Genomic DNA, 27,498 nt, shown 5'->3' on the forward strand with positions numbered 1-27,498 from the left:
AATGTTTCTGCAGTGCCACCAGGTTCATACCTATTGCTTGGAACATGTATGAACACACTCTTACAAAATAAGGGTATGTTTAGGGTACAGTGTTGTTCCCTGGGGTACAAAAAACTGAAAGGTACACATATGAATTCACATGGTACAGGACATATTTGACCCAATATTTTGAATATAATGTACGATCATTATTGATAGATAGGGACCATGTACTGGTGGGGCTTGTTCTTATCATGTCTGAGGCATTTCTCGGACATTGAGATGTATTTCACACATAATTATCCAGGAGTAAGGTAGGTCTGGTCTTCGCGCGCTGAACGATACACCCTATGACGGCTTCCTGTGTGTTGATGGGGAGGGTCGAGATAAAAAAATAAATAATGTAGTCCTGTATTGTGGCATTTCGCGAAGTCTCTATGTTATACTGATCGCACTATATGTTTTTGTGCGTGTAGATATGGTTGTCCTTGTTCAATAGAGCCATTGGATGTCTTTCAGCAATGTTCCTATCGGCGGATTCATTGATAAATATACAAGCAGACACATTTTTTCCAGTCTCTGAAAGACTACAACTTGTGTTGGGCAGTGCTTCGTGCTCTGGCCCTCGTTCCTCCCCCAAGACGGGCTTATTTGAAAAGGAGGATGACACAATCCTTTGCCGGGCAAACCTTAAAAAACTGAACAGACGCAATGGCTTCAAGTGATACCTCTCATCAAACATAGAGCATTTTTTATATTCCATTAGCTACATGGTGATATTCAACCACACATGTTCCAACCGGAATATAGCGAAGAGGATTTGAAACAAAGAGCTGGGTTTATCTACGTTAGAAGCTCAGCTACAGCCGATGCCAGCAACAAAAGGGCAGATTACAAATATATGGTGCCTAGCTAGCTAAGTAAGTTATTTTTCCTGCAAGCCACCTAGCTAGCTAGCTAACTAACTTTAGTTTATCTACTGAAACCCATATGTGACTTGTTTCAGGAAACTAGGTGTATGTCGCGCGTCACTACTTCACAGGAGCGCCATTTGAAAGTAAACTTTAAAAAAAATATCAAAAAAATCATTTTGGGGCAGAAATGCCTTCTGGAACATGTGAACTTTCATGTGTTCACATGGTAGATCAATTTGTAGAGCATGGCGCTTGCAACGCCAGGGTTGTGGGCTCGATTCCCACAGGGGGCCAGTATGAAAAATGTATGAACTCACTAACTGCAAGTCGCTCTGGATAAGAGCGTCTGCTAAATGACTAAAATGTAAATGTAAATGATGTGCCTTAATAACAAATGTGTATGTCATCTGTCAATATGAGATAATGAGTAAATGGCTGAGATAATGAGTGGGCTGGACATGCTGAGAGATGAGTTCGGATTAGTCTGCCATGTAGCACGCTGCTGTCTATATATTATGAGCTGGTCAGTATGTGTAGGTAATCCTTTCTAACATGGCTTTTTTTGAAAGATGTAATGTAGTAGAACTGCATGAGTGTTGCTCTCCATTTTCTGGAGGACCGGGTTTTGAAATCAGTTGAATTAGAGTATGATAGCTAAGGAGATGGAGAAAATTCTGGCATTTGATTGCAAATATACAGACGGAGTCGAAAAGAAACACACAGAAGGCTGTTGTATAAAACACCTGTCTCCGGATTACATCTTCAAACTAAGGGCAACCATGGCATCCGTGAAAGAGAGGGAGAAGCGTCCATCCATGTATATGGGTAAGAGAGTCTAGCTAGCTACATTTTCAGATTTTACACGTTTCTAATTTTGTCAGAAAGTTGTTTTCATTTCAAGTTAAAGTGTATTGTTAGCTAGCTAGCTAACGTTACGTGAATGATCTGTGTAGTAATATTATTCGTATCTCAGAGCCATTTGCATTGCTAGTTATAGCCTAATGTTAGCTAGCTAACATTTAACCTGGTTGGCTAGCTACCTGGAGATTCATGCAGGGTAGTAACGTTATGAGTTCGGATTATGGTTCCTTGTTTAGCTAGCTAGCTACATGTCTAAACAAAAGACTCCACTATGCAAGTAACTATTTCAGAACTTAGAATCTTTCAATTTAAATTAATATATAAAATTATTGCTACCAATAGAATGTTATTTATATGGGGGATACAATCTTCCCAGCTCTGCAGATTTTGCTGCGAAGAGACAGAATCATTAGATCATTTGTTTTGGTACTGTCCATTTGTAGCTTGTTTTTGGACACAGGTCCAGGAATGGCTAAAGGATTGCAATATTTACCTGGAGCTAACCTTGCAGATATTATTACTGGGTGATCTGAAAAGTCATAGTCAATCGATCAAAAATATAATAATACTTTTAGAAAAAATATTCCATTTACAATCTGTAGAAACAATGAGAATGGAAAGGTTCAGAACTTTTGTAAAACATCACAGTATAGTTGAAAAATATATGTCAAATAGAAATCCTATATGGATGGTGTTAAGAGATAGATGGGTGGTGTTGAATGGAGTTGAAGGATGGGACTAATAACAACTAATAACAAGATAACTAATAATATAGGTTGGGAGCTTTTGTGAAAGAGCACAGTTAGAAAGATATGGCATATAGAAGCAAACCGGATGGACATCATGAAAATAATAATCAGAGAGGTTGAGAGTAGAAGAAGAAGTTCAGGAGAAAAAACTAACAAAATATAATTATTGTAAAATTGACTGTGTCCATAAAATGTATATACTAAGTATAAGCTGGAAGTAGAGGCCTAAGCATTGTTGTTCACTAGTTTACTCCAATTAGGGAAAGGGTGGTGGGGTTGGAAAGTAATAAAGGGGAATATATTTTTAAAAAAGGATGTGTATGTATGTATGTATGTACATGTATGTATGTGTGTATATACAGTGAGGGAAAAAAGTATTTGATCCCCTGTTGATTTTGTACGTTTGCCCACTGACAAAGAAAGGATCAGTCTATAATTTTAATGGTAGGTTTATTTGAACAGTGATAGACAGAATAACAACAACAAAATCCAGAAAAACGCATATCAAAAATGTTATAAATTGATTTGCATTTTAATGAGGGAAATAAGTATTTGACCCCCTCTCAATCAGAAAGATTTCTGGCTCCCAGGTGTCTTTTATACAGGTAACGAGCTGAGATTAGGAGCACACTCTTAAAGAGTGCTCCTAATCTCAGCTTGTTACCTGTATAAAAGACACCTGTCCACAGAAGCAATCAATCAGATTCCAAACTCTCCACCATGGCCAAGACCAAAGAGCTCTCCAAGGATGTCAGGGACAAGATTGTAGACCTACACAAGGCTGGAATGGGCTACAAGACCATCGCCAAGCGAAGGTGACAACAGTTGGTGTGATTTTTCGCAAATGGAAGAAACACAAAAGAACTGTCAATCTCCCTCGGCCTGGGGCTCCATGCAAGATATCACCTCGTGGAGTTGCAATGATCATGAGAACGGTGAGGAATCAGCCCAGAACTACATGGGAGGATCTTGTCAATGACCTGAAGGCAGCTGGGACCATAGTCACCAAGAAAACAATTGGTAACACACCTACGCCGTGAAGGACTGAAATCCTGCAGCGCCAGCAAGGTCCCCCTGCTCAAGAAAGCACATATACAGGGCCGTCTGAAGTTTGCCAATGAACATCTGAATGATTCAGAGGAGAACTGGGTGAAAGTGTTGTGGTCAGATGAGACTTATTATTATTGTTATATTTATTTATTCTTATATTATATATATTTATTATTATTATTATTATTACCAAAATCGAGGTTTTTGGCATCAACTCAACTCGCAGTGTTTGGAGGAGGAGGAATGCTGCCTATGACCCCAAGAACAACATCCCCACCGTCAAACATGGAGGTGGAAACATTATGCTTTGGGGGTGTTTTTCTGCTAAGGGAACAGGACAACTTCATCGCATCAAAGGGACGATGGACGGGGCCATGTACTGTCAAATCTTGGGTGAGAACCTCCTTCCCTCAGCCAGTGCATTGAAAGTGGGTGGTGGATGGGTATTCCAGCATGACAATGACCCAAAACACACGGCCAAGGCAACAAAGGAGTGGCTCAAGAAGAAGCACATTAAGGTCCTGGAGTGGCCTAGCCAGTCTCCAGACCTTAATCCCATAGAAAATCTGTGGAGGGAGCTGAAGGTTCAAGTTGCCAAACGTCAGCCTCGAAACCTTAATGACTTGGAGAAGATCTGCAAAGAGGAGTGGGACAAAATCCCTCCTGAGATGTGTGCAAACATGCTGGCAAACTACAAGAAACGTCTGACCTCTGTGATTGCCAACAAGGGTTTTGCCACCAAGTACTAAGTCATGTTTTGCAGAGGGGGTCAAATACTTATTTCTCTCATTAAAATGCAAATCAATTTATAAAATTTTTGACATGCGTTTTTCTGGATTTTGTTGTTGTTATTCTGTCTATCACTGTTCAAATAAACCTACCATTAAAATTATAGACTGATCATGTCTTTGTCAGTGGGCAAACGTACAAAATCAACAGGGGATCAAATACTTTTTTCCCTCACTGTGTATATATATATATATATATATATATATATATATATATATATAACATTTGAAGTGATGCAGACAATTACATTGATGGAAGTTACAATCTATCTGCAATATTAAGCTGATCTACCCCCTAAAATTAAAATAAATAAAAAAAGTAACTATTTCAGTAGAATGTTTATGATGTCACTGCGACAACTGTCGATAGACGTAGCTGGTAAATTTGCTTTGGCTATCTACTCCGATTTCAGAGCACTCTCGTCTGAGTGCGCCAGAGCGCAGAATAACTGACGAATTTACGAACACTCAAAACCCGTTGAATATGGCCGGTGTCAGTAAACGTTGGCAAAAAAGCAAGCTAGCCAATGTTAGCCAGTTAGCTTGTGTGCTTGACCGCTGTTGTTAGGTCAAAATGCTCTGATCAACCCTACTCCTCGGCCAGAGCGTCCAGTGTGCGCTCTAAACACTCCGAGAGCGAAACACTCTGAATTTACGAACGGACAATCTAACAACGCTCTGAGTTTATGAACGCCCAGAGCACACTCTGGCACTCCAGATTAAATTTACGAACACACCCATAGTATAAGCCAGCCTTTAGTTTTGAAATCTTTTGTTGTTTAGTACATAGCCTCACATGTGAATCCTTAGAGATGGGTGGGGCTAAAGCTTAAGAGAGTGTGAACTATGCTGAATGGGTGTAGACAAAGAAGAGCTCTCCAGTAGGTACCAAAACATTCAAGGGCCATATTCTCAAAAGTGAGGTTACAAGTTTATCAACTTTCAAAGCAGAATTACTTTCCAATTGTTCCTCAACTGTAGTGTATGATATACCATTTTCTAGCTCTGAGTCTCTACTTTTATCCAATGTGAAAAACAAAATGTCAAATTTTGCTACATTAGACCGAATCGAGCCAGTCAGTCACATGTTGTGTACTGCTGGCTAACATACTACTGTGTTACAGTTGGGGGTAATACATTTATTTTTCTGTTTGCTAACTTTGCTAGCTAGGTAGGTAAGTTAGCTAAACAACTACCGGTAGCCATATATATATGACAAAAAATAGAAGAGGTTTTACAATCTGAGATCTTTTGTATCTCGATTGTGAAACCTTTTCTCTTTATAGTCGTGAATATGGCTACTAAACAGCAAGCTACAACATTACAACCAGCCAACTAAAGCTAGGTTTACCAGCAAACATTAGCACATGACTGGAGATGGCTAGGTAGTTAGCCTGGCGCCTGCTAACTTGTTATGCGCCATGTCTCGCGTTTGTAACTTGTTGGCAAATATGTAACATCAGCAACTGTAAATAATTTTACTAGCTAGCTATGTAACATAATTGACGAGGGTTGACATTGGTAATGATTATGACCATGGATGTATTTCAGTCTCACAAAATGATAGTCATGATGCAAGATAGGATTCCAAACAGATGTAAATAACTAGTATTGTATACCCAGCAAGCTAGCTAAGTTTACTAGCAAACAGTGAGGAGAAACAATAATACACCAATTTACTGTTGTAAATCTCTACAAAATAAGCTGGTTTTACTATAAAAATATTTGCCTAAGCATGCCTGATAGACATGGCTGTAGGTAGATACTGTCTGCCTACCTACCTAGGTATATTTGTACGGTGTGGTCACTGTGCAAAGGTTGAGGGTTATGCCATATTTATTTATATTAGGCTAAATATTGTTCTAAATGTAATCTCTGTGCCTGTGCACATGTACAATATGCATGTTCAACTAGTCTACCCTAATGTTGATGTTATGCTGGCACAGTTCAACTGTCGTTCAAACTACAATAGAGTATAATAATTGTTTTTGTTTTGTTTTACAGACAATACCTTGGTGCCTGGGCTTCTTCCTGGAATGGATTCTAGATACAGAAACAGAATTCCTTTGCCTGCGTGTGTCATTGTAGCAGAACTGTATACCGTGAACTGTATCCCTCTCAAGGGATTAGACATTATGCTGGATTTCAAGCAGATTACTCATGAGGAGCTGAATGGCAGTTTGATCTGGGCAACACTCCTCCCACAGATTTACAAGTATTCCCTGAACGTTACTACACTGATCATACTGGATTTTCTTACTCTATGTTTCTTTGTGAATGGCAATTTCATCATGAACACCAGTTCTCTTAGCTAAATATTGTTCCACCAGATAATGTGATTTAACCAAATATTTTTGGTATCCACTACTAGGAGTTACAGGATAGGTACTGTTTGGTGTAGCACAGAGAATTTTGAACCAACCTTATCGATGCCGTCTTCGTCCTCGATTCGGGGAAACAGGAGTCTCATAAAATGTCAGTGTCCAGTTGCAGGGGGTCAGTTTGAATTTAGAAACTGCTCTGTTATTAAAATAAATACTTGTTTTGCTCCATGAAGTAATCCAACAATGTGTATGCTGGCATCTTGTCTTTTTCAAGTCTTCTCTCATTGATCGAGACAGGTCTCTGTCATCATGACATGCAGCACTTTGGGGTGGACACCCACCTTTCTCGATCAATGAGAGAACACTTGAAATAGACAAGATGTTGGCAAAAATCTTTGGGTAAATCACATTATCTGGTGGAACAATCTGTATCTACAGTTCTTTGCACTTGTGTGTCTCTACACCTGAGACACACTCGGACACACTGAACTGCACTACACTGTTCATAAAAAAATGTCTATGTTACTTTTACCTTATAACATTCTTGTGGAATACCCTGTTCTCTTGAGTTACCATTAAATCGTTTCTTAAGATATCTGAATGTCTAGCATCCGTTTGATGCTACAGAGCCCTGTACAGCTTATATAACACATTTAGAAGATTGATAGAAAATATCCATATTTATTTTATGGTGGATCTACATCAGGGCTCTCCAACCCTGTTCCTGGAGAGCTTACCGTCCTGTAGGTTTTCACTCCAACCCTAATCTGGCAAACCTTATTCTCATAATTAGCTGGTTGATAAAATGACCCACGTTAGTTACAAGTGGGATTGGAGCGAAAACCTACAGGAGGGTAGCTCTCCAGAAACAGGGTTGGAGACCCCTGTTCTATATGGTCTTATGCTGAGCCACACTAGCTGTGTTCACATAGGCAGCCCAATTCTGATATTCTTCCCACTAATTGGTATTAATCACATCAGCTCTTTTTCAGAACTGATCTGATTGGTCAAAAGACCAATTAGTGAAAAAAAGATCAGAATTGGGCTTCCTGTGTAAAAACAGCCGTAGTCATTCATCCGGCTTCGGTACACTGGCTATGGTGTTCGGCATGGTGGGCTGGGGAAGCTGAGACTCTTTGTGCTTATGGCAAATGGTCATGTCCTGTCTGTGGTGAACGGCCAGCTGGATAAGAGTCTGCCGAAAGTGGTGTAGAGCTTCTTAACCACCAACTGTTTGGTTCTCTTGCAGAAGATTTGCTGGTACTGCACGTCTCCTGGAAAGACATGGTTGTGGTGTTAGCGTTTTACACTTTTTGTGGAAGCGTATTGTTTAGGGACATTGAGAGGACATTGGGATCTGCTTTTGAGAGGAAAGATCAGTCAATAAAGTGAATGGGCTGGGGGGCTAAAGAAGTTGTGAAAAGTCTTAGGAGGGCAGTTGTTACACAGTATGAATTGTTGTGTATGGGAGATTGATGAGAAATGGCACCTCAACTGTTCTCATACACAACAACACATTTACTGTCTAAGCACAACTCTGCACAACCAAAACCTCCTTCATCTCAAAGTACTGTCTGTAAACCTCCCCCAGCCCATTGACTTTTACAGATCATTCTTGTGAATAGTTGCCCTTAGCAGGGGATTTTTGTAGACATGTCTTTGTATTGTGTTGAGAATCTGCAGAGAGGAGGAGGTGGTTGTGTCATTACTGTTGTAGTCTTGATTTTATACCTTTCAGTGTCCCTTGCTGGTTTCTGTCCCACAATCTTGTTGTGCTCCATAACCGCAAGGTGTGTCCACTCTCTCATGCTTGTGTACCCAAAATGCCACCGCTATGGGGTATTTTTCAGCAGGGCACTGTGGAATGACTCCAGATAACCTGAGTTTTACAAAGAGAAAAGGTAAAAAGAGAAGAGGGGTAGACTAAATTGATTACATGGTCTGGAAGGTACTCTGTGGCCCTCAGGCTACATCTAACCACCTGTAACCCCATAACACAAACACTACCGAATTCATGTTTATGCCATGCTTACTGTAAATTGAGCTATCTTCGCCGTCAGCTTGTAAATATTTTTGCCAACTTACCTTCACCTTATACAGAGCTAGGGGTTGGAAGCGCATGTTAGTGGAATCAGATTCTGTACCATCTACAACAAAATACACAACAATACACAATTTAACCACCCCCCTAATTGTATTGATCTATCTCTATTAGACTGGCAAGCTTATCATACCTAACATGGACATTTCAATATTGTCTGCTTGCTGTTGGCTAACTAGCTATAGCCATAGGGTGGCGCACAATTGGCACAGCGTCGTCCGGGTTTGGCCGGTGTAGGCCGTCATTGTAAATAAGAATTTGTTCTTAACTGACTTGCCTAGTTAAATAAAGGTAAAAAAAAAAAAAAAATGGCTGCAAGATTGCTATCCAGCTGAGACTGACTGAGAACCAGCTAAGCAACCATAAACAATTTATACACATTCATCATTGCTAACATTACCAACACACAAACAGAGAGTGAGTTAGCTATATCGACAATTCAATTTTTAGTAACAGAGTGATTTCCAGAAATTGTGGAATAGATGGCTACCAGATTGAGTTACTCTTATTTGCTAACATTAGCTAGCTTACGTTAGCTAAAGTCAGTCAAAGATAGAAGGAACAAACTAACACGTTTACTCTGCTGAAGGTAGTTACCAGTCTAGCAGTGACTACCATGGCAAAGGGGAAATTGATTGACAGTGTGTATACCAATAAAGATATCTATATGATTTAGCTGATGGCTTTCAGAGTTCAATATAGGACAGCAACGTCGATAGCTAGCTTTCTAGCCTAGCTAGTTAAGCTAGGTAAGTTGGCTAGCTAGCTAATGTTAGGTTACCTCTAATCGAGAATCTTTTGTTTTGATGTGAAGGGAAAAAATTGATGGTATCGCATCACTTCTCAGGTGTCGTCGAAATGGATTCTCCATCAGTTCAGCCTGAAAATTCCTCTGATAATATTTGGTCACCGTAAGGCGCATCATTCTTGATAGCCACAGGTAAATCTCTGTTAGGTAGAACGGTGATAACTCATTTTCCCGCTTGTTTGTAATTAGCACAGCCAGGCACAGAACACCACACAGGCATGATGACAAACATTAGTGAAAAACAAACATATTCCAAAAAAATCTTCCCTACAGAAGTTCTGCCATCGTCCAAGTTTGTGGGCACGCCCCATCTACCTTAGCGGGCGGTATCTGCATTCACTATGAATGCAGGACTTTGTGGTTCACTATGAGCATACGAATACACAGGAAGTCGAAACTTCCCGATTCTACCAGTGAAAAGAAAATGTGCTTGTGCTAGCTTAAGGTTTGGATAATTGTGATGTTGATGATAAAAACATAATGTTGTTAATATTGTAATGACTATATGTGACCGACCGCCTCGACTTGGTCTTATGTAGTAAAATTTGAACTGGTGTTTTCTACATTGGATAAAAGTAGAGACTCAGAGCTAGAAAATGGAATATCATACACTGCAGTTGAAAAACAACGGGAAAGTAATTCTGCTTTGAAATTTGATAAACTTGTAACCCCACTTTTGAGAAAATGACCCTTGAATGTTTTAGTACACCTACTGGAGAGCTCTTCTTTGTCTACACCCATTCAGCGTCGTTCACACTCTCTTAAGCCTTAGCCCCACCCGTCTCTTTAAGGACTCACATGTGAGGCCATTTGCTAAACAGAGTGATTAGTTTAGTAAACAACCAAAGATTTCAGGACTAAAAGTGGTGAAAGTAGTAGCCTACAATAAAGAAAAACTGCATGTAAAAATACACTTTATCTAGTCCTTGGCCTATATCCTAATCTGACTTTGGTGCAGGTCATGTTGTCCTTCACATTATACATTTACATTTTAGTCATTTAGCAGATGCTCTTATCCAGAGCGACTTAGTTAGTGAGTGCATACATTTTTCATACTGGCCCCCCATGGGAAACGAACCCACAACCCTGGCGTTGCAAGTGCCATGCTCTACCAACTGAGCTACATTATAGTCTCTGGTAAACACACACACTATATCAAATAAAATAAAAAGTTGATTTGTCACATGCACAGGATACAGAAGGTGTAAACAGTACAGTGAAATGGTTACTTGCAATATCAAAAAAAGAAATTGTCCAGATAAAATTATATTTTAGAATTATTAGATGACGCTTACCTGACACACTTGTCTAAATTGATGGGTCATGTGAAGGAAATGCTATAACCAACCCCCAGCCACATCTAGCTAAGTGGATGGGTCACTATTGTCTAGACATGTACACATGTTCATAGATTGTGGTAATCACCCCCAGACACACCTGGCTAACATGATGGGTCATGTAATCATCTGGCGAAGTGTTTTGTTTGACATGTAGCTAGCTAGCTAAACAATGAACCGGCATAATCCCAACTCATACTACTACCAACCAATACAAACATTGTCAAAGCTGTGTAGTATGAATCTCCAGGTAGCTAAAGCTAACCAACCAGGTTCAATGTTAGCTAGCTAACAGTAGGCTATGACTAAGAACACAAATGGATTTCTGATTCGAATAATAATACTACACAGATCATACACGTAACATTAGCTAGTGAGCCAGCAAGCTAATGTTCGCCAGCTAGCTAACAGTACGCTTTAACTTGCAATGAAAACGACTTTCTGACAAAATTAGAAACTCATAATATCTGAACATCTAGCTAGACTCTAACCCGTATACATTGATGAATGCTTCACGGCAGACTGGTGGAACCATTTAACTCTGTTTTGTTTGTAGCTACATCTTGTTTGGCCAGCGTTGTGTCAAGTCACTCCGGTTCACACTGACCATGGCGTGTGCAGAAAGTAGCAAATCACTTTTTCCAACTGATCTGTCGATAGTGCCTGCTAAATTCAGGGCATCAATGTTGTTGAGAAAATAAGCAAAGCTTTTGTAGTTCTCGATGGTTAATGTTATATGTTTCAAAAACGGCGCAGTAGAAAGGACTACCAACACATACTGAGCAGCTCACGTTATAAACAGAAGCATGCTACATGGCAGACAAGGTTCCTGTATTTTTCCATGGCTAAACCAACTAGGCTCGTAATTGTAACTATTTTTTGTGTATTTACGGATGGAATACAAGTTTCTTATTAAGGCACATGAAAGTTCCAGAAGGCATTTATGCCAAAAAAATGCATTTTGATTAAAAAATATATGTTCACGTTCAAATGCCTCTCCTGTGAAGTAGTGACGTGCGACATATATATCGTTTCCTGAAACGAGTCACATATGCCGTAGCAGAGCCAGGGTGAAATTCCCCTGTAAGTACATGTGAGACCAAAGAAAGTATTTTCATTTATAGCTAGTCATTATAATACTCACTTCACTGCCACACCATCAGGTCAGTAAGTGTGACAGATGAGCTATAGTAAGTTACTGTGAAATTTACAACTACAGACTTGCAGCTAGTTGACTGTAAGTTATTGAAAATTAAACACTAACTTTCTGTGAACCAGATGCCATCGAGCGACTGGAAAATGCACCGTAACCTTTTAACAATTTAGCTTTTCATTGTCACAAGTACTTACAAAGATGACAGAACTGAGAGTGTCAATAAAGGTGCTCAACCTTGAGCAACATAACGATAAACCACTTAAACTTGTACAACATTTCCACTGACAGTTGACACAAATACAACATGTTTTACACCATGGCCCCAAATATGCTAATGAGCCCGAACCAGCACATTACCACCGCCTACATTTCAAAGTGCAGTAATGATTGTACCTTATATTGAATATATTATGTAGAAAAATTTACCGTTATACTAGATTATCTACACATGTACCGTAAAAGGTACCAACTTGTACCATGTGCATTCCTATGTGTACCTCTGAAAGTACCTTATGTGTACCTTTTACCTTTTTGTAAACCGGGAACAACATTGTACCCTAACCATACTCTTACCTTTGAGAGTGTGTGGATATACGTTCTTGGGTACAAATCAGTATCTGATGGCACTGCTGAGACATTAACCCTTAGCCTACAATGGTCGCGCCCCTGTGGAAATCTAATCAAAAATCCCTATCAAAATCTGTCTGTTTAAGCTAGAGATATCAATCCACCGCATCCACCGATATCGCCCTTACGCATCTGCGGTGAAAGGTGGCAGAGCTAGAGCAGTGTTTGTCAGACCATGATACGTCCCGAAAAATCGGTCTTCTCACAAAATCGTATGTAGCGTCCAAACGGTTTGGCCTACAAACTATTATGACCACTCTATTGAAAGATGTGACTCTCACGAACACGATGGTGGATGCCTAAAAATGCCCAAAAGCCTCACAAGACTCGTCTGAAGGTCCCCGATAACAGGTAAAAAAAATTATGGAAGTATGTAAGGAGATAAATACAAGTTTAAATAGTTTCCTGATCTTTCTTTTTTAACCCCCTTTTTCAGTCTTGTCTCATCGCTATGGGACTCCTGATCACAGCCATTTGTGATACAGCCTGGGATCGAACCTGGGTCTGTAGTGACGCCTCTAGCACTGCGATGCAGTGCCTTAGACCGCTGCACCACTCGGGAGGCCCCGATCTTTCTCATACGTGTGAAATTCCAGGGCATTGACATGACATTGTATTCATGAATATTATGTCATTGCCTCACTGTTCATTCACCTGGTCTCTCCATGTCTCATAACGTTTCTCCATGTTTCCTTTCTCCTGTAGAGTACCACAGTCTGGAGGATGACGGAGAGAGCTACCCGGGCAGGTGGCAACGCTCGCCCCCAGACCCCTCCCGAAGAGGCTCCCGCAAGAACCGCAAGAAGCCCAAGAACGGCAGCCGGGACTGCCGCATGGAGAAGAAGGAGATGCGTGTCAGAGACCTGGGCCTGGGCTTTGACTCGGACGAGATCGTCCTGTTTAAGTACTGTATGGGGACGTGTTCGAGCTCCCGTAAGAACTACGACCTGGCCCTCAAGGCCCTGACAGAGAACGGAAGTATCTCCAGCAGGAAGGTGAGTGCCCACCCCTGCTGCCGGCCCACCCGCTACGAGACTGTCTCCTTCATGGATGCCCAGACTATATGGCAAACCATCAAGTGGCTGTCCGCAGCTAACTGTAGCTGTGTGGGGTGATGGGCAGGGATTAAGAGGAAGTCTACCTGCAGAACACACATGCATAAAGAAGCTTCAGGGTGAAGAGTAGAAGAGGCTGAGATGCCTTCACTGTGGGTGTGTTGGGCATAAAGGGTGGATCAGAGCCTGGATTGAAGCCTCTTCTTCCAAAAGTTGGGTCTCAGCCTGACGTGGATCTACTTTGGATTAATCAGTCAGAGCCCAGGAGTCGCAGCTCTGGAGACTGGAGAGGACTGGAGCTCCTTGGCAGGGGTTGGTTAGGAGTAGTCAGAGCCAAATGTTTAGAGAGTTAGGCCAACTTTTAGAATGTTGAATATTGTAGAAATTATAGACAGGAAGTTACATAGCATTGTTTAAATATTCTCCATGTAATGTTAATGTGGCGCTAACATGGCTGCCATAGAATGTTGAAGTGTCATGTAAATGCATCAAAATGCAGAAACCGCATTGGCCAAATTCTCTAAATACATGGCTCTGGGAGTAGTTGTCTTCCTCCCTATGACTCACTCCCTGTGCTGACAGCAAGATGCCACATAAGAAGGTGGACCTCCCTTGGTGTCTGCCCTCATCTGCCTTTTGTTACATCTAAAAAAAGGAGATCATGAAGCAAAACTATTGGACCATTGGACCATAACTCTAAACCAGAAGAGAAGCATTGTGGGTTACAGGGCAACTGACTGTATAGAGGGCAACCAGTTTGAAGACCAAATACTTTGATGTGAAGAAATATTAAGAAGCGAGAAGTGAAGTTGTTTGGTTTCGAAGGCTCTCTAAAAAGAACAGAATAACTATCATGCATTTGTATGTTTCCTTCTTCAATGGCAGCTCATCCACATAGGGTTTGGTCATATCATAGCAAGGTAGCTTTGAGCCAATCGTAGTAAAAAAGAAATAATCTAATCCTATCTCCCACTGTCTCTATACACAGGCTATGGGAATTAAATTACATAGACATACACCATGGCATTCAGTTGATTCCAATCACTAAGCACACATCTACTCTTACTTTAGTAACGCAGAACTCATACATGCCTTGAGAACAATATCAAAACTGTATCAACTGTACCTACCTAGATTAAGACTTGCAGAATCTGAGGCACTTGTTTGTAGCTTGTTTACTGTACATGTCTATAAACAGTGTGTTGTAGGATGCCATCACAGGGCCAAGGTCAGTCATGGCCCAGCCAAACCTCACGCTGACTGACACACATGGTTTATTTTCAGCTCTGAATGTGGTACATCACCGATGTCAACTAAAGGTTTTGGATTACAAAAATAATTTAGCATATTGACAACTGTTATTCTGAATGTGCTTATAATACTTTTTATTGTGATTAGAATATATATCTCATATCATATTGTTTATCTATGTGATGTTTCTTATGGACAAATATAACTCTTCATTTACACCACTCTGTTGCAGCTGTGTTGAAGGAACGTTTGTGTGGACTACATAAGTACATAATGTCTTCTGATTGGCTGCCTCTCCACACCTGACCAATGAAATGGAGACATACGGCAGAGAGAATAAGACACCATGTAGATACAGTAATGCAAACAAGGGGAAGGTTTACATAGTAATGTATCACACATATTGCATTATAGTGTTGAGAAATCTATATTTATATCAAGTGGTGTTAAAATAATTTTTAAGTGAAGCATTTTTGTTCAACTGTTGGAGCTTGTAGAGTAAGTAGGTTTCCATAAAGTAAGGTTATATTTTCATCTGTATGTAGTATAACATTGTGTACATTGTATAGTTCTGCATCATTCTCTCAGGACCATGCTGTAATGTTTTACATTAGCGGAAAGACATACACTACCGTTCAAAAGTTTTGTGTCACTTAGAAATGTCCTTGTTTTCGAAAGAAAAGCTATTTCTTTGTCCATTAAAATAACATCAAATTGATCAGAAATACAGTGTAGACATTGTTAATGTTGTAATGGCTATTGTAGCTGGAAACGGCTGATTTTGAATGGAATATCTACATAGGCGTACAGACGCCCATTATCAGCAACCATCAGTCCTGTGTTCCAATGGCACGCTGTGTTTGCTAATCCAAGTTTATCATTTTAAAAGGCTAATTGATCATTAGAAAACCCTTTTGCAATTATGTTAGCACAGCTGAAAACTTTTGTGCTGATTAAAGAAGCAATAAAACTGGCCTTCTTGAGACTAGTTGAGTATCTGGACCATCAGCAATTGTGGGTTCGATTACACGATCAAAATGGCCAGAAACAAATAACTTTCTTCTGAAACTCATCAGTCTATTCTTGTTCTGAGAAATGAAGGCTATTCCATGCGAGAAATTGCCAAGAAACTGAAGATCTCGTATAACGCTGTGTACTACTCCCTTCACAGAACAGCGCAAACTGGCTCTAACCAGAATAGAAAGAGGAGTGGGAGGCCCCGGTGCACAACTGAGCAAGAGGACAAATACATTAGAGTGTCTAGTTTGAGAAACAGACGCCTCACAGGTCCTCAACTGGCAGCTTCATTCAATAGTACGCGCAAAACACCAGTCTCAACGTCAACAGTGAAGAGGCGACTCCGGGATGCTGACCTTCTAGGCAGAGTTGCAAAGAAAAAGCCAATAAAAAGGAAAGATTAAGATGGGCAAAATAACATAGACAAGGGACAGAGGAAGATTGGAAAAAAGTGTTATGGACAGACGAATCGAAGTTTGAGGTGTTCGGATAACAAAGAAGAACATTTGTGAGACGCAGACGAAATGAAAGATGCTGGAGGAGTGCTTGATGCCATCTGTCAAGCATGGTGGAGGCAATGTGATGGTCTGGGGGTGCTTTGGTGGTGGTAAAGTGGGAGATTTGTACAGGGTAAAAGGGATCTTGAAGATGGAAGGCTATCACTCCATTTTGCAACGCCATGCCATACCCTGTGGACGGCGCTTGATTGGAGCCAATGTCCTCCTACAAGAGGACAATGACCCAAAGCACAGTTCCAAACTATGCATGAACTATTTAGGGAAGAAGCAGTCAGCTGGTATTCTGTCTATAATGGAGTGGCCATCACAGTCAACGGATCTCAACCCTATTGAGCTGTTGTGGAAGCAGCCTAAGAAGTGCCAATCAAGCCAATCCAATTTGTGGGAAGTGCTTCAGGAAGCATGGAGTGAAATATCTTCAGATTACCTCAACAAATTGACAACTAGAATGCCAAAGGTCTGCAAGGCTGTAATTGCTGCAAATGGAGGATTCTTTGACGAAAGCAAAGTTTGAAGGACACAATTATTATTTCAATTAAAAATCATTATTTCTAACCTTGTCAATGACTACATTTCCTATGCATTTTGCTATATTTCGTATTCAAACTAAGTTCATGTATGTTTTCATGGAAAACAAGGCCATTTCTAAGTGACCCCAAACTTTCGAACAGTAGTTTGTAGTTGGATATCATCTGGAGAACTATCGTTCATTATAGAAATGTTATGATCAGTCTTTCAAAACTTGTTTGTATTCACAATAACAAACAATCAAGAGTCTATTGAAAGATGTATCCATACACTGTTATTGTTCTATTCATGATGTCATTCATTGTCTCAATCTTTGTGTTTTCTACCCAGATCCCATCACCAACTGTACTACAGTATAACCAAATCATGTACTGAGAGAGATTTCCATCCTGTTTTAACTATGTGCTTCAACTGTAACACGTGCAGAGATTTTGTGTTTGCTCATTGTTCACAGCACTATATTTAGGGACTGACAAAGTGTGAACAAAGAAGATTACTAATCTTTATTCTGCCTTCAGTTCATGTCTGGTTTGTGGTTCTATGAAGCTGAAGCATCTGGTGTGTGTTTGATCTGCAAACATGTGGCTGATTAAGTCCAAACTGAACTTCCCTGTTAGATGCTATGCATCTCATTATCGCCTTACTGTACATTCGGGAAAGTATTTATTACATTACAATTATTTATTTATTGTATTTCATGTTATACACTTGTTCTTACAAATATCAGATATTTATTATTTATGAAATGGCCATGTATGCTTTTTTTAAATGTTACCTTTGTTTCTCTGTGAAAGAGCAAGAATGTTTCCAAGCAAGTCACACACACAAACACACACACACACACACACACACAGAGGTGTATCCACTATCCACTAACTTTTTATATGAGAGATGAGTGCCAGTTCCTGGCACGGTATTAGAGACCAAACACATCTGTTCCCTTTAGATGTAGCTCTAAAGCCTAATTTATACCCTACACAAGTACACAATGCAAGAACTACGATTAGCTATGCAAAATAGCGATCCTGTGTAGTTGCGTAGCAAAAATATGCAAACGTGTGCAGTCCCACAACTCAAAGCGAATATATAGGATTGCCTCTTGCATAGCTAATTGCATTCTTGCGTTGCATACTTGTGTAGGGTATTTATGTTGTTTTTATTGATGTTACTGTTATGTCTGAAGGGTCGCAGGACACTATTTTTGTACCTCTTTAAGGAATAAAGCTTTTTAAACTTAATGAAAATGTATTGCCTGTCCTGATATGTATTTCTTTACATACACCTAACCATTCTCCTGACAAAATTGAGCATTAAGATAGAAATACACAAAGGGGCATATATGGCAAATTTGCAATAGGCCTAGTTTAATTAAGGAAGGTTTGTGACTGTATATTTATAACTATTTATAACTAGTTCTTACTATAGGAATAAATGGCTTATACAGTGGGGAACAAATTATTTAGTCAGCCACCAATTGTGCAAGTTCTCCCACTTAAAAATATGAGAGAGGCTTGTAATTTTCATCATAGGTACACGTCAACTATGACAGACAAATTGAGATTTTTTTTCAAGAAAATCACATTGTAGGAGTTTTTATGAATTTATTTGCAAATTATGGTGGAAAATAAGTATTTGGTCACCTACAAACAAGCAAGATTTCTGGCTCTCACAGACCTGTAACTTCTTCTTTAAGAGGCTCCTCTGTCCTCCACTCGTTACCTGTATTAATGGCACCTGTTTGAACTTGTTATCAGTATAAAAGACACCTGTCCACAACCTCAAACAGTCACACTCCAAACTCCACTATGGCCAAGACCAAAGAGCTGTCAAAGGACACCAGAAACAAAATTGTAGACCTGCACCAGGCTGGGAAGACTGAATCTGCAATAGGTAAGCAGCTTGGTTTGAAGAAATCAACTGTGGGAGCAATTATTAGGAAATGGAAGACATACAAGACCACTGATAATCTCCCTCGATCTGGGGCTCCACGCAAGATCTCACCCCGTGGGGTCAAAATGATCACAAGAACGGTGAGCAAAAATCCCAGAACCACACGGGGTGACCTAGTGAATGACCTGCAGAGAGCTGGGACCAAAGTAACAAAGCCTACCATCAGTAACACACTACGCCGCCAGGGACTCAAATCCTGCAGTGTCAGACGTGTCCCCCTGCTTAAGCCAGTACATGTCCAGGCCCGTCTGAAGTTTGCTACATTGCATTTGGATGATCCAGAAGAGGATTGGGAGAATGTCATATGGTCAGATGAAACCAAAATAGAACATTTTGGTAAAAACTCAACTCGTCGTGTTTGGAGGACAAAGAATGCTGAGTTGCATCCAAAGAACACCATACCTACTGTGAAGCATGGGGGTGGAAACATCATGCTTTGGGGCTGTTTTTCTGCAAAGGGACCAGGACGACTGATCCGTGTAAAGGAAAGAATGAATGGGGCCATGTATCGTGAGATTTTGAGTGAAAACCTCCTTCCAACAGCAAGGGCATTGAAGATGAAACGTGGCTGGGTCTTTCAGCATGACAATGATCCCAAACACACCGCCCGGGCAACGAAGGAGTGGCTTCGTAAGAAGCATTTCAAGGTCCTGGAGTGGCCTAGCCAGTCTCCTGATCTCAACCCCATAGAAAATCTTTGGAGGGAGTTGAAAGTCTGTGTTGCCCAGCGACAGCCCCAAAACATCACTGCTCTAGAGGAGATCTGCATGGAGGAATGGGCCAAAATACCAGCAACAGTGTGTGAAAACCTTGTGAAGACTTACAGAAAACGTTTGACCTGTGTCATTGCCAACAAAGGGTATATAACAAAGTATTGAGAAACTTTTGTTATTGACCAAATACTTATTTTCCACCATAATTTGCAAATAAATTCAAAAAAATTCTACAATGTGATTTTCTGGATTTTTTTTTCTAATTTTGTCTGTCATAGTTGACGTGTACCTATGATGAAAATTACAGGCCTCTCTCATCTTTTTAAGTGGGAGAACTTGCACAATTGGTGGCTGACTAAATACTTTTTTTCCCCACTGTAAGTAAATACTGAATGCAGATCTGAGTTCATCATCAATAAGTATTTGGCTTCTTTGTTTCTCCCATGTAAACTCAGCAAAAAAAGAAACATCCCTTTTTCAGGACCCTGTATTTCAAAGATAATTTGTAAAAATCAAAATAACTTCACAGATCTTCATTGTAAAGTGTTTAAACACTGTTTCCCATGCTTGTTCAATGAACCATAAACAATTAATGCACCTTTGGAACGGTGGTTAAGACACTAACAGCTTACAGACGGTAGGCAATTAAGGTCACAGTTATGAAAACTTAGGACACTAAAGAGGCCTTTCTACTGACTCTGAAAAACACCAAAAGAAAGATGCCCAGGGTCCCTGCTCATCTGCGTGAGCGTGCCTTAGGCATGCTGCAAGGGGGCATGAGGACTGCAGATGTGGCCAGGGCAATAAATTGCAATGTCCGTACTGTGCGACGCCTAAGACAGCGCTACAGGGAGACAGGACGGACAGCTGATCGTCCTCGCAGTGGCAGACCACGTGTAACAACACCTGCACAGGATCGGTACATCCGAACATCACACCTATAGTAAGTTACCGGCTAGTATGTTGCTGTGAAAATACTGGAAACAACTTTTTATGTATTTCTACAACTGAACTGTATTTTTACAGTAAATATACTGTACAACAACAAACTGTATTCATTAAGTACACAGCATTTCCAATTCTAATTCCAATTATTTTCATTTCCGGAAAATCTTTCTAAATTGACTGGAACTTAAATGGAATTGACCTAAACATTATTATTTATTTTTTTCATCTTTATTTAACCAGGTAAGCCAGTTGAGAACAAGTTCTCATTTACAACTGCGACCTGGCCAAGATAAAGCAAAGCAGTGCGGTAAAAACAACAACACAGAGTTACATATGGAATAAACTAAACGTACAGTAAATAACACAATATAAAATCTATATACAGTGTGCGCAAATGTAGTAAGTTATGGAGGTAAGGCATTGAATAGGCCATTGTGCAAAATAGTGGTCAATATCCATCCAGGATACCCGGCCCAGGTCAATTAGAAAGGCCTGCTCGCTGAAGTGTTTTAGGGAGCGTTTGACAGTGATGAGGGGTGGTCGTTTGACCGCGGACCCATTACGGACGCAGGCAATGAGGCAGTGATCGCTGAGATCCTGGTTGAAGACAGCGGAGGTGTATTCAGAGGGTAAATTAGTCAGGATGATATCTATGAGGGTGCCCATGTTAACGGATTTAGGGTTGTACCTGGTAGGTTCCTTGATAATTTGTGTGAGATTGAGGGCATCTAGTTTAGATTGTAGGATGGCCGGGGTGTTAAGCATATCCCAGTTTAGGTCACAAAGCAATACGAACTCTGAGGATAGATGGGGGGCAATCAATTCACATATGGTGTTCAGGGCACAGCTGGGGGGCTGAGGTGGGTCTGTAGCAAGTGGCAACAGTGAGAGACTTATTTCTGGAAAGGTGGATTTTTAGAAGGAGAAGCTCAAACTGTTTGGGCACAGACCTGGATAGTATGATAGAGCTCTGCAGGCTCTCTCTACAGTAGATTGCAACTCCGCCCCCTTTGGCAGTTCTATCTAGACTAAAAATGTTGTAGTTGGGAATGGACTTTCAGAATCTTTGGTGGCCTTCCTAAGCCAGGATTCAGACACTGCTAGAACATCAGGGTTGGCAGAGTGTGCTAACGCAGTGAATAACTCAAACTTAGGGAGGAGGCTACTGATGTTAACATGCAAGAAACCAAGGCTTTTGCGGTTACAGAAGTCAACAAATGATAGCGCCTGGGGAGCAGGAGTGATACTGGGGGCAACAGGGCCTAGGTTAACCTCTACATCACCAGAGGAACAGAGGAGGAGTAGAATAAGGATACGGCTAAAGGCTTTAAGAACTGGTCTTCTAGTGCGTTGGGTACAGAGAAAAAAAGGGGCAGATTTCCGGGCGTTGTAGAATAGATTCAGGGCATTATGTACAGACAAGGATATGGAAGGATATAAGTACAGTGGAGGTAAACCTAAGCGTTGGGTAAAGGTGAAAGAGATAGCATCACATTGGTTAGCAAACTTGGGACAAAATCACACCTAGGATTTGAACTCACAACCTGAATTTCCTGCTTCACCACCAGGTCTGTGGATATGACAGATTTATTGGCAAGAATACATTTCTGCACTTTGATAAATGTTGCTCAGAATTAAGTCAATAATCACACCAACAAAAAACTAGCTGTGTTCAGGGACACTTGACATTAAGGTCTAGATTTAATCAGCTCATGCGTAAATATGTGATTGTCAACACCCGCATAGCTGATAGAATCTAACTGTGCATAAATGCTCTTGGAATTTGAACTTACAACCTTTTGGTCTTGAGTTTATTAATGTCTCAGCAGTGCCACAACATGGTTATTTGTTACAAAGAACATATATCCACACACTCTCAAATATAAGACTATGGTTACGGTACAAAAAGGTCATGGAAATTCTTACACAGGAACACTCAAAGTCAATCTTAAATGAATCATTGTTTATTGTCAGCGCGCTGGAGAGGTTCCAACAAGCTTGATGCACCATAGTGAACGTCTGTCAGGAGCTCTAACGGGGCAGTCCCGTTTAGTTCCCTTATATACTAACTACAGACACATTACATAGGCATAGTTCATAGGGTTGGTTCCGGCATATGTCTGGCACCGTCTCCTATCTTAACTTAAAGAACATATTCTGGGCGTTCTGCCAAATAGTCTAAAGGATGAGGTCATGACGGCCCCCCCTCATATCTTTACCAGGCACAGTCAGGAACCAAGGATTGTTTATGACACCAAAGCCAAGTAAAAATAAGATTTCCTTCACAGGAGATACACATAGTAACTCTGGTCGGTACCGTTTAGGGTACATGTGCGGATAATCTAGTATAACAGTACATTTTTCTACCCAATATATTCAATATAACGCTGCGTTTGTACCCATGTGGGAGGTGGGAATTTACCAGTTGTGAAGTCGAAAATAACAGTTGGATGCATTCATGTGTGTTGAACTCGTTGAAAAACGTCAATTGGCCAATGGCCAACAAGCTGCGTCATCCATAAACTAAAAGTAAAGCTATCAAGCTTGTAAACAAATTATTTGAGTTAAAAAACCATATAAATAGATTGCTTTTTATAAATAATGTTTTGTTGTTACATTTAACTGCCGAAAATGCTGTTATAGAGGTCATTTCCTTAGCAGGTGATGTCAGAGGTCAGCATGTGGGAGAAGTTGGAGCTAAGGGATGATAGACGCATTTCTCACTAGTAATTACCAGTTTGTATCACGTTTCAGGATAAGACCCAGATGCAGACAGTGTCGAAGTAACAAAAGTTTATTACAAAAACAGGTGGCAGGCAAACGACAGGTCAAGGGCAGGCAGAGGTCAGTAATCCAGGGTGGTGCGACAAGGTACAGAACAGCAGGCAGGCTCAGGGTCAGGGCAGGCAGAATGGTCAAAACTAGAAAACAGGAACTTGAGAAAGACAGGCGCAAGGGGAAAAATGCTGGTAGGCTTGACGAAACAAAATGAACTGGCAACAGACAAACAGAGAACACATGTATAAATACACTGGGGATAATGGGTAAGATGGGCTACACCTGGGGGGGGGGGTGGAAACAATCACAAAGACAGGTGAAACAGATCAGGGTGTGACAGTTTGAGGGCCATTCAAGTGGATTTTTTAAAGTTGAATGTGGTAAATTCCCACTTCCCACTTGATTACAAACGCAGGATTAGGTACAATCATTACTGCACTTTGAAATATAGGTGGTGGCAATGTGCTGGTGGTGGCTCATTAGCATATTTGGGGGCGAGCGTCTAAAATATGTTGAATTTGTGCCAACCGTCAGTGGAAATGTTGTACTAGTTTAAGTGGTTTTATCATTATGTCGATGAAGGTTGAGCACTATTTTTGAACACGGTCACTTCTGCAATCTTTATAAGAACTTCTGACAATTAAGAGCTGTACTGTTAAGAATTACTGTGCTTCTTCCAAAAGCTTAATGGAAGCTTGTTCACAGAAAGTTAATGTTTCATTTTCAATAACTTACTATTAACTAGTTGCAAGTGGGTTATTATAAAATTCACAATAACTTACTGAACCTGGTAGTTAAGTGAGTATTAAGCCCAAATCAAACGAAAAGCGATTTTTTAAAACTTGGGTGAATGAACGTGTGCACGCTGAAATTAGAATGCACAGGAGTGAATGAGAGAAAACAGATGGGCCGCGAGCGTCAAAGGCCTCATAATGCTTCAAATGAGAAAGTACGTCTATTTTTCTCGCGTCTACGCGGAGCAATGCTGGTAAAATAAGCAGATAAATTGCATGGGTTGTTTGTTGAAAAGGAATTAGAGGAATTGTAAAGATCTTCCCTATGCTAAGTAGACTAAAGATGTAGTTTAAAACAATTTGAGAGTGTATTAATTGCCTTTGGAAAGTATTCAGAACCCTTGACTTTTTCCACATTTTGTTAGGTTACAGCCTTATTCTAAAATTGATTAAATTGTTTTTTTCCCCCTCATCAATTTACACACAATACCCCTGTTATGATGAGTTTCTGGTATTGAGAAGATCAGGATGCAAGAGAATATGGGACACAGATGGAGAGTTGATTTAGTCATTATTTAATGGTTACAATAATGGATTCAATGACAGGCGGTACGGATGTAGCCTCTTGTCATATGAATGACTTCCATACAAAATCTCAGTTTATATAATGCTCTCCGAGCTGCTTCTTCCAACATCTGCCAACCATCATTGAGTGTCACTCATCTACCACAATAGCATCCACACACTTGGTATTGTGTGTCACCCTAGCCAGGCCATTCCATCACATACACCTTCTAAGATTAGCCCAAGTGGCCCCCAATTTATCTTGGCACGCAGACCTTCTGTCCCTCACCAGTGACCTCTATAACACATGGCGTGTCCTTGTCCTCTCTCCCTCACATACATCTTATGAGTTTTACATACATTAATTAATCTTGTATCACAAGTCATTATAACAACCTCATAATGGCAAAGCAAAAACAGGTAATTTTAGCTAATTTATGAAAATAAATATCACATTTACATAAGTATTCAGACCCAAATCTGGTGGTGTAGCTGCACTGTAGCAGGTTGGTAGCGAGCGAGGGGTTGTTAGTTCAAATCCCATTTAAGGCTGAGTCCCAATTTTGTTCACAGTACAAAATTATACAAGATTTTACAATAATAGAAATCAGAATACAGCATCATACTATCATTTTTTATACAAATAATACCTTAAAATTGTTGTATATTTACTTTATTTTTTGTATTGTCAATAAATATATAGCCAATCTCCATTACGTCCATATACCTAATTTCATGGTATCACATTAAAATGTTGCATCCCCATGTTGTAAAAAAAAAAAATCACGAGCTCAAATGTTGTCACACGAGTAGTTTCATGTTCTCACATGTTGACATTGTGCATCCCCATGTTGTCACATTTATTTCACATTAATTTCACGAGATCATGTGCTCACATGTTGTCATGTGTAGTTTTATGTTATCACATGTTGTCAATTTGCTTCACATTAAATCACTTAATCACGAGATCACATTTGATCACATGTGACATTCATGGGGTTTTTCCATAAGGGACGCAACAGGGTTGACCTTAAAATGAGGGACATACTTTAGTATACAGTATATAGTGTATGTGGACACCCCTTTAAATGAGTGGATCCGGCTAGTTCAGCACACAGCCATGCAATCTCCATAGACAAACATTGGCAGTAGAATGGCCTTACTGAAGAAATCAGTGACTTTCAACGTGGCACCGTCATAGGATGCCACCTTTCCAACAAGTCAGTTCATAAAAGTTCTGCTCTGCTAGAGCTGCCCCGGTCAACTGTAAGTGCTGTTATTGTGAAAACATCTAGGAGCGCCAACGGATCAGCCGCGAAGTGGTAGGCCACACAAGCTCACAGAACAAGACCGCCGAGTGCTGAAGCGCGTAAAAATTGTCTGTCTTCGGTTGCAACACTCACTACAGAGTTCCAAACTGCCTCTGGAAGCAACGTCAGCACAAGAGCTGTTTGTCGGGAACTTCATGAAATGGGTTTCCATGGCCGAGCAGCCGCTTCACCATCTGGCAGTCCGACAGACAAATCTGCGTTTGGCGGATGACAGGAGAACACTACCTGCCCCAATGCATAGTGCCAACTGTAAAGTTTGGTGGAGGAGGAATAATGGTCTGGGGCTGTTTTTCATGGTTCGGGCTAGGTGCCTTAGTTCCAGTAAAGGGAAATCTTAACGCTACAGCATACAATGACATTCTAGACGATTCTGTGCTTCCAACTTTGTGGCAACAGTTTGTGGAAGGCCCTTTCCTGTTTCAGCATGACAATGCCCCCGTGCACAAAGCGATGTCCATACAGAAATGGTTTGTCGAGATCGGTGTGGAAGAACTTGACTGGCCTGCACAGAGCCCTGACCTCAACCCCATCGAACACCTTAGGGATGAAATGGAACGCCGACTGCGAGCCAGGCCTAATTGCCCAACATCAGTGCCCGACCTCGTGGCTGATAGGAGGCAAGTCCCCACAGCAATGTTCCAACATCTAGCGGAAATTCTTCCCAGAAGAGTGGAGGCTGTTATAGCAGCAAAGGGGGGACCAACTCCATATTAATGCCGATGATTTTGGAATGAGATGTTCGACGAGCAGGTGTCCACATACTTTTGGTCATGTAATGTACGTAAATTAATCTCTAATCACATTAAATAAATAATAACCTTCAGAAATGACTTTGTCAAAGAAACAAAATAACAAGGGCTTTACCATGATGGTGAAAAGTTGGAGACATTTTGGGGTTAGGTGGCTTAAACCCTCCTAGAAGTCACAGAGGGTGCATGGAGGGACATGTCAAAATGCTGAATTATGGCACTTTAGTAAGTCTTTATTCATATTAACAATAAGTTGAATTGAATTCTCCCAGTGGTCTATATTAAAGAGCACTTCATTTAATATAACAGGCTTTTCAAATTCAATAATTTTGCACAATTTCTATCTAAAATATAAAAGGGATACAAAAGGCCCTCCATTTGTTAGTGGAGGCAGGAGGCAGGTTCTTCATTCCCAAAACACTGGCCTATTTACCACCTGCCTGCAGCTCAAGTTGTTTGGCCGCCTGCCCTGTGACTGTGGGAAATTAGTAGTACACTTTGTTCTCTCTTCAGGGGTAAGCAGAGATCAGAATATAGATATACACCTCTTAGAGCAGGTCCTCCCTCTGACTGTGTGTGGTGCAATTAGTCATGCAATGTGCTGTAGCATAGACAGACTATGGCACATTGTCATACAGAGTGGGGCATTACTGGGCAACACGGGGGCC

The 27,498-nt window shown here is 40.6% G+C and overlaps 1 protein-coding gene and 1 long non-coding RNA gene across 2 annotated transcripts; one reads left to right on the plus strand and one right to left on the minus strand.

Moving 5' to 3' along the window:
- Window positions 1-7,714: 7,714 nt before the first annotated feature.
- On the minus strand, window positions 7,715-9,865 carry LOC311148878. Its single transcript, XR_014614962.1, has 3 exons — window positions 9,548-9,865; window positions 8,397-8,544; window positions 7,715-7,939 (listed from the first exon to the last, which is right to left on the minus strand). It is a non-coding gene; the product is annotated as an uncharacterized lncRNA (long non-coding RNA).
- A 2,518-nt stretch (window positions 9,866-12,383) lies between these two features.
- Window positions 12,384-13,809, plus strand: artn (artemin; the record flags this gene model as incomplete). Its single annotated transcript, XM_084186233.1, has 2 exons — window positions 12,384-12,447; window positions 13,400-13,809. 2 exons carry the CDS (start codon window positions 12,384-12,386, stop codon window positions 13,807-13,809), a joined length of 474 nt encoding a protein of 157 aa, XP_084042359.1.
- Between the last annotated feature and the right edge of the window lie 13,689 nt (window positions 13,810-27,498).

This window comes from Coregonus lavaretus (genome assembly GCF_964263955.1).
Source record: "Coregonus lavaretus genome assembly, chromosome: 21".
Taxonomy (NCBI): Eukaryota; Metazoa; Chordata; class Actinopteri; order Salmoniformes; family Salmonidae; genus Coregonus; species Coregonus lavaretus.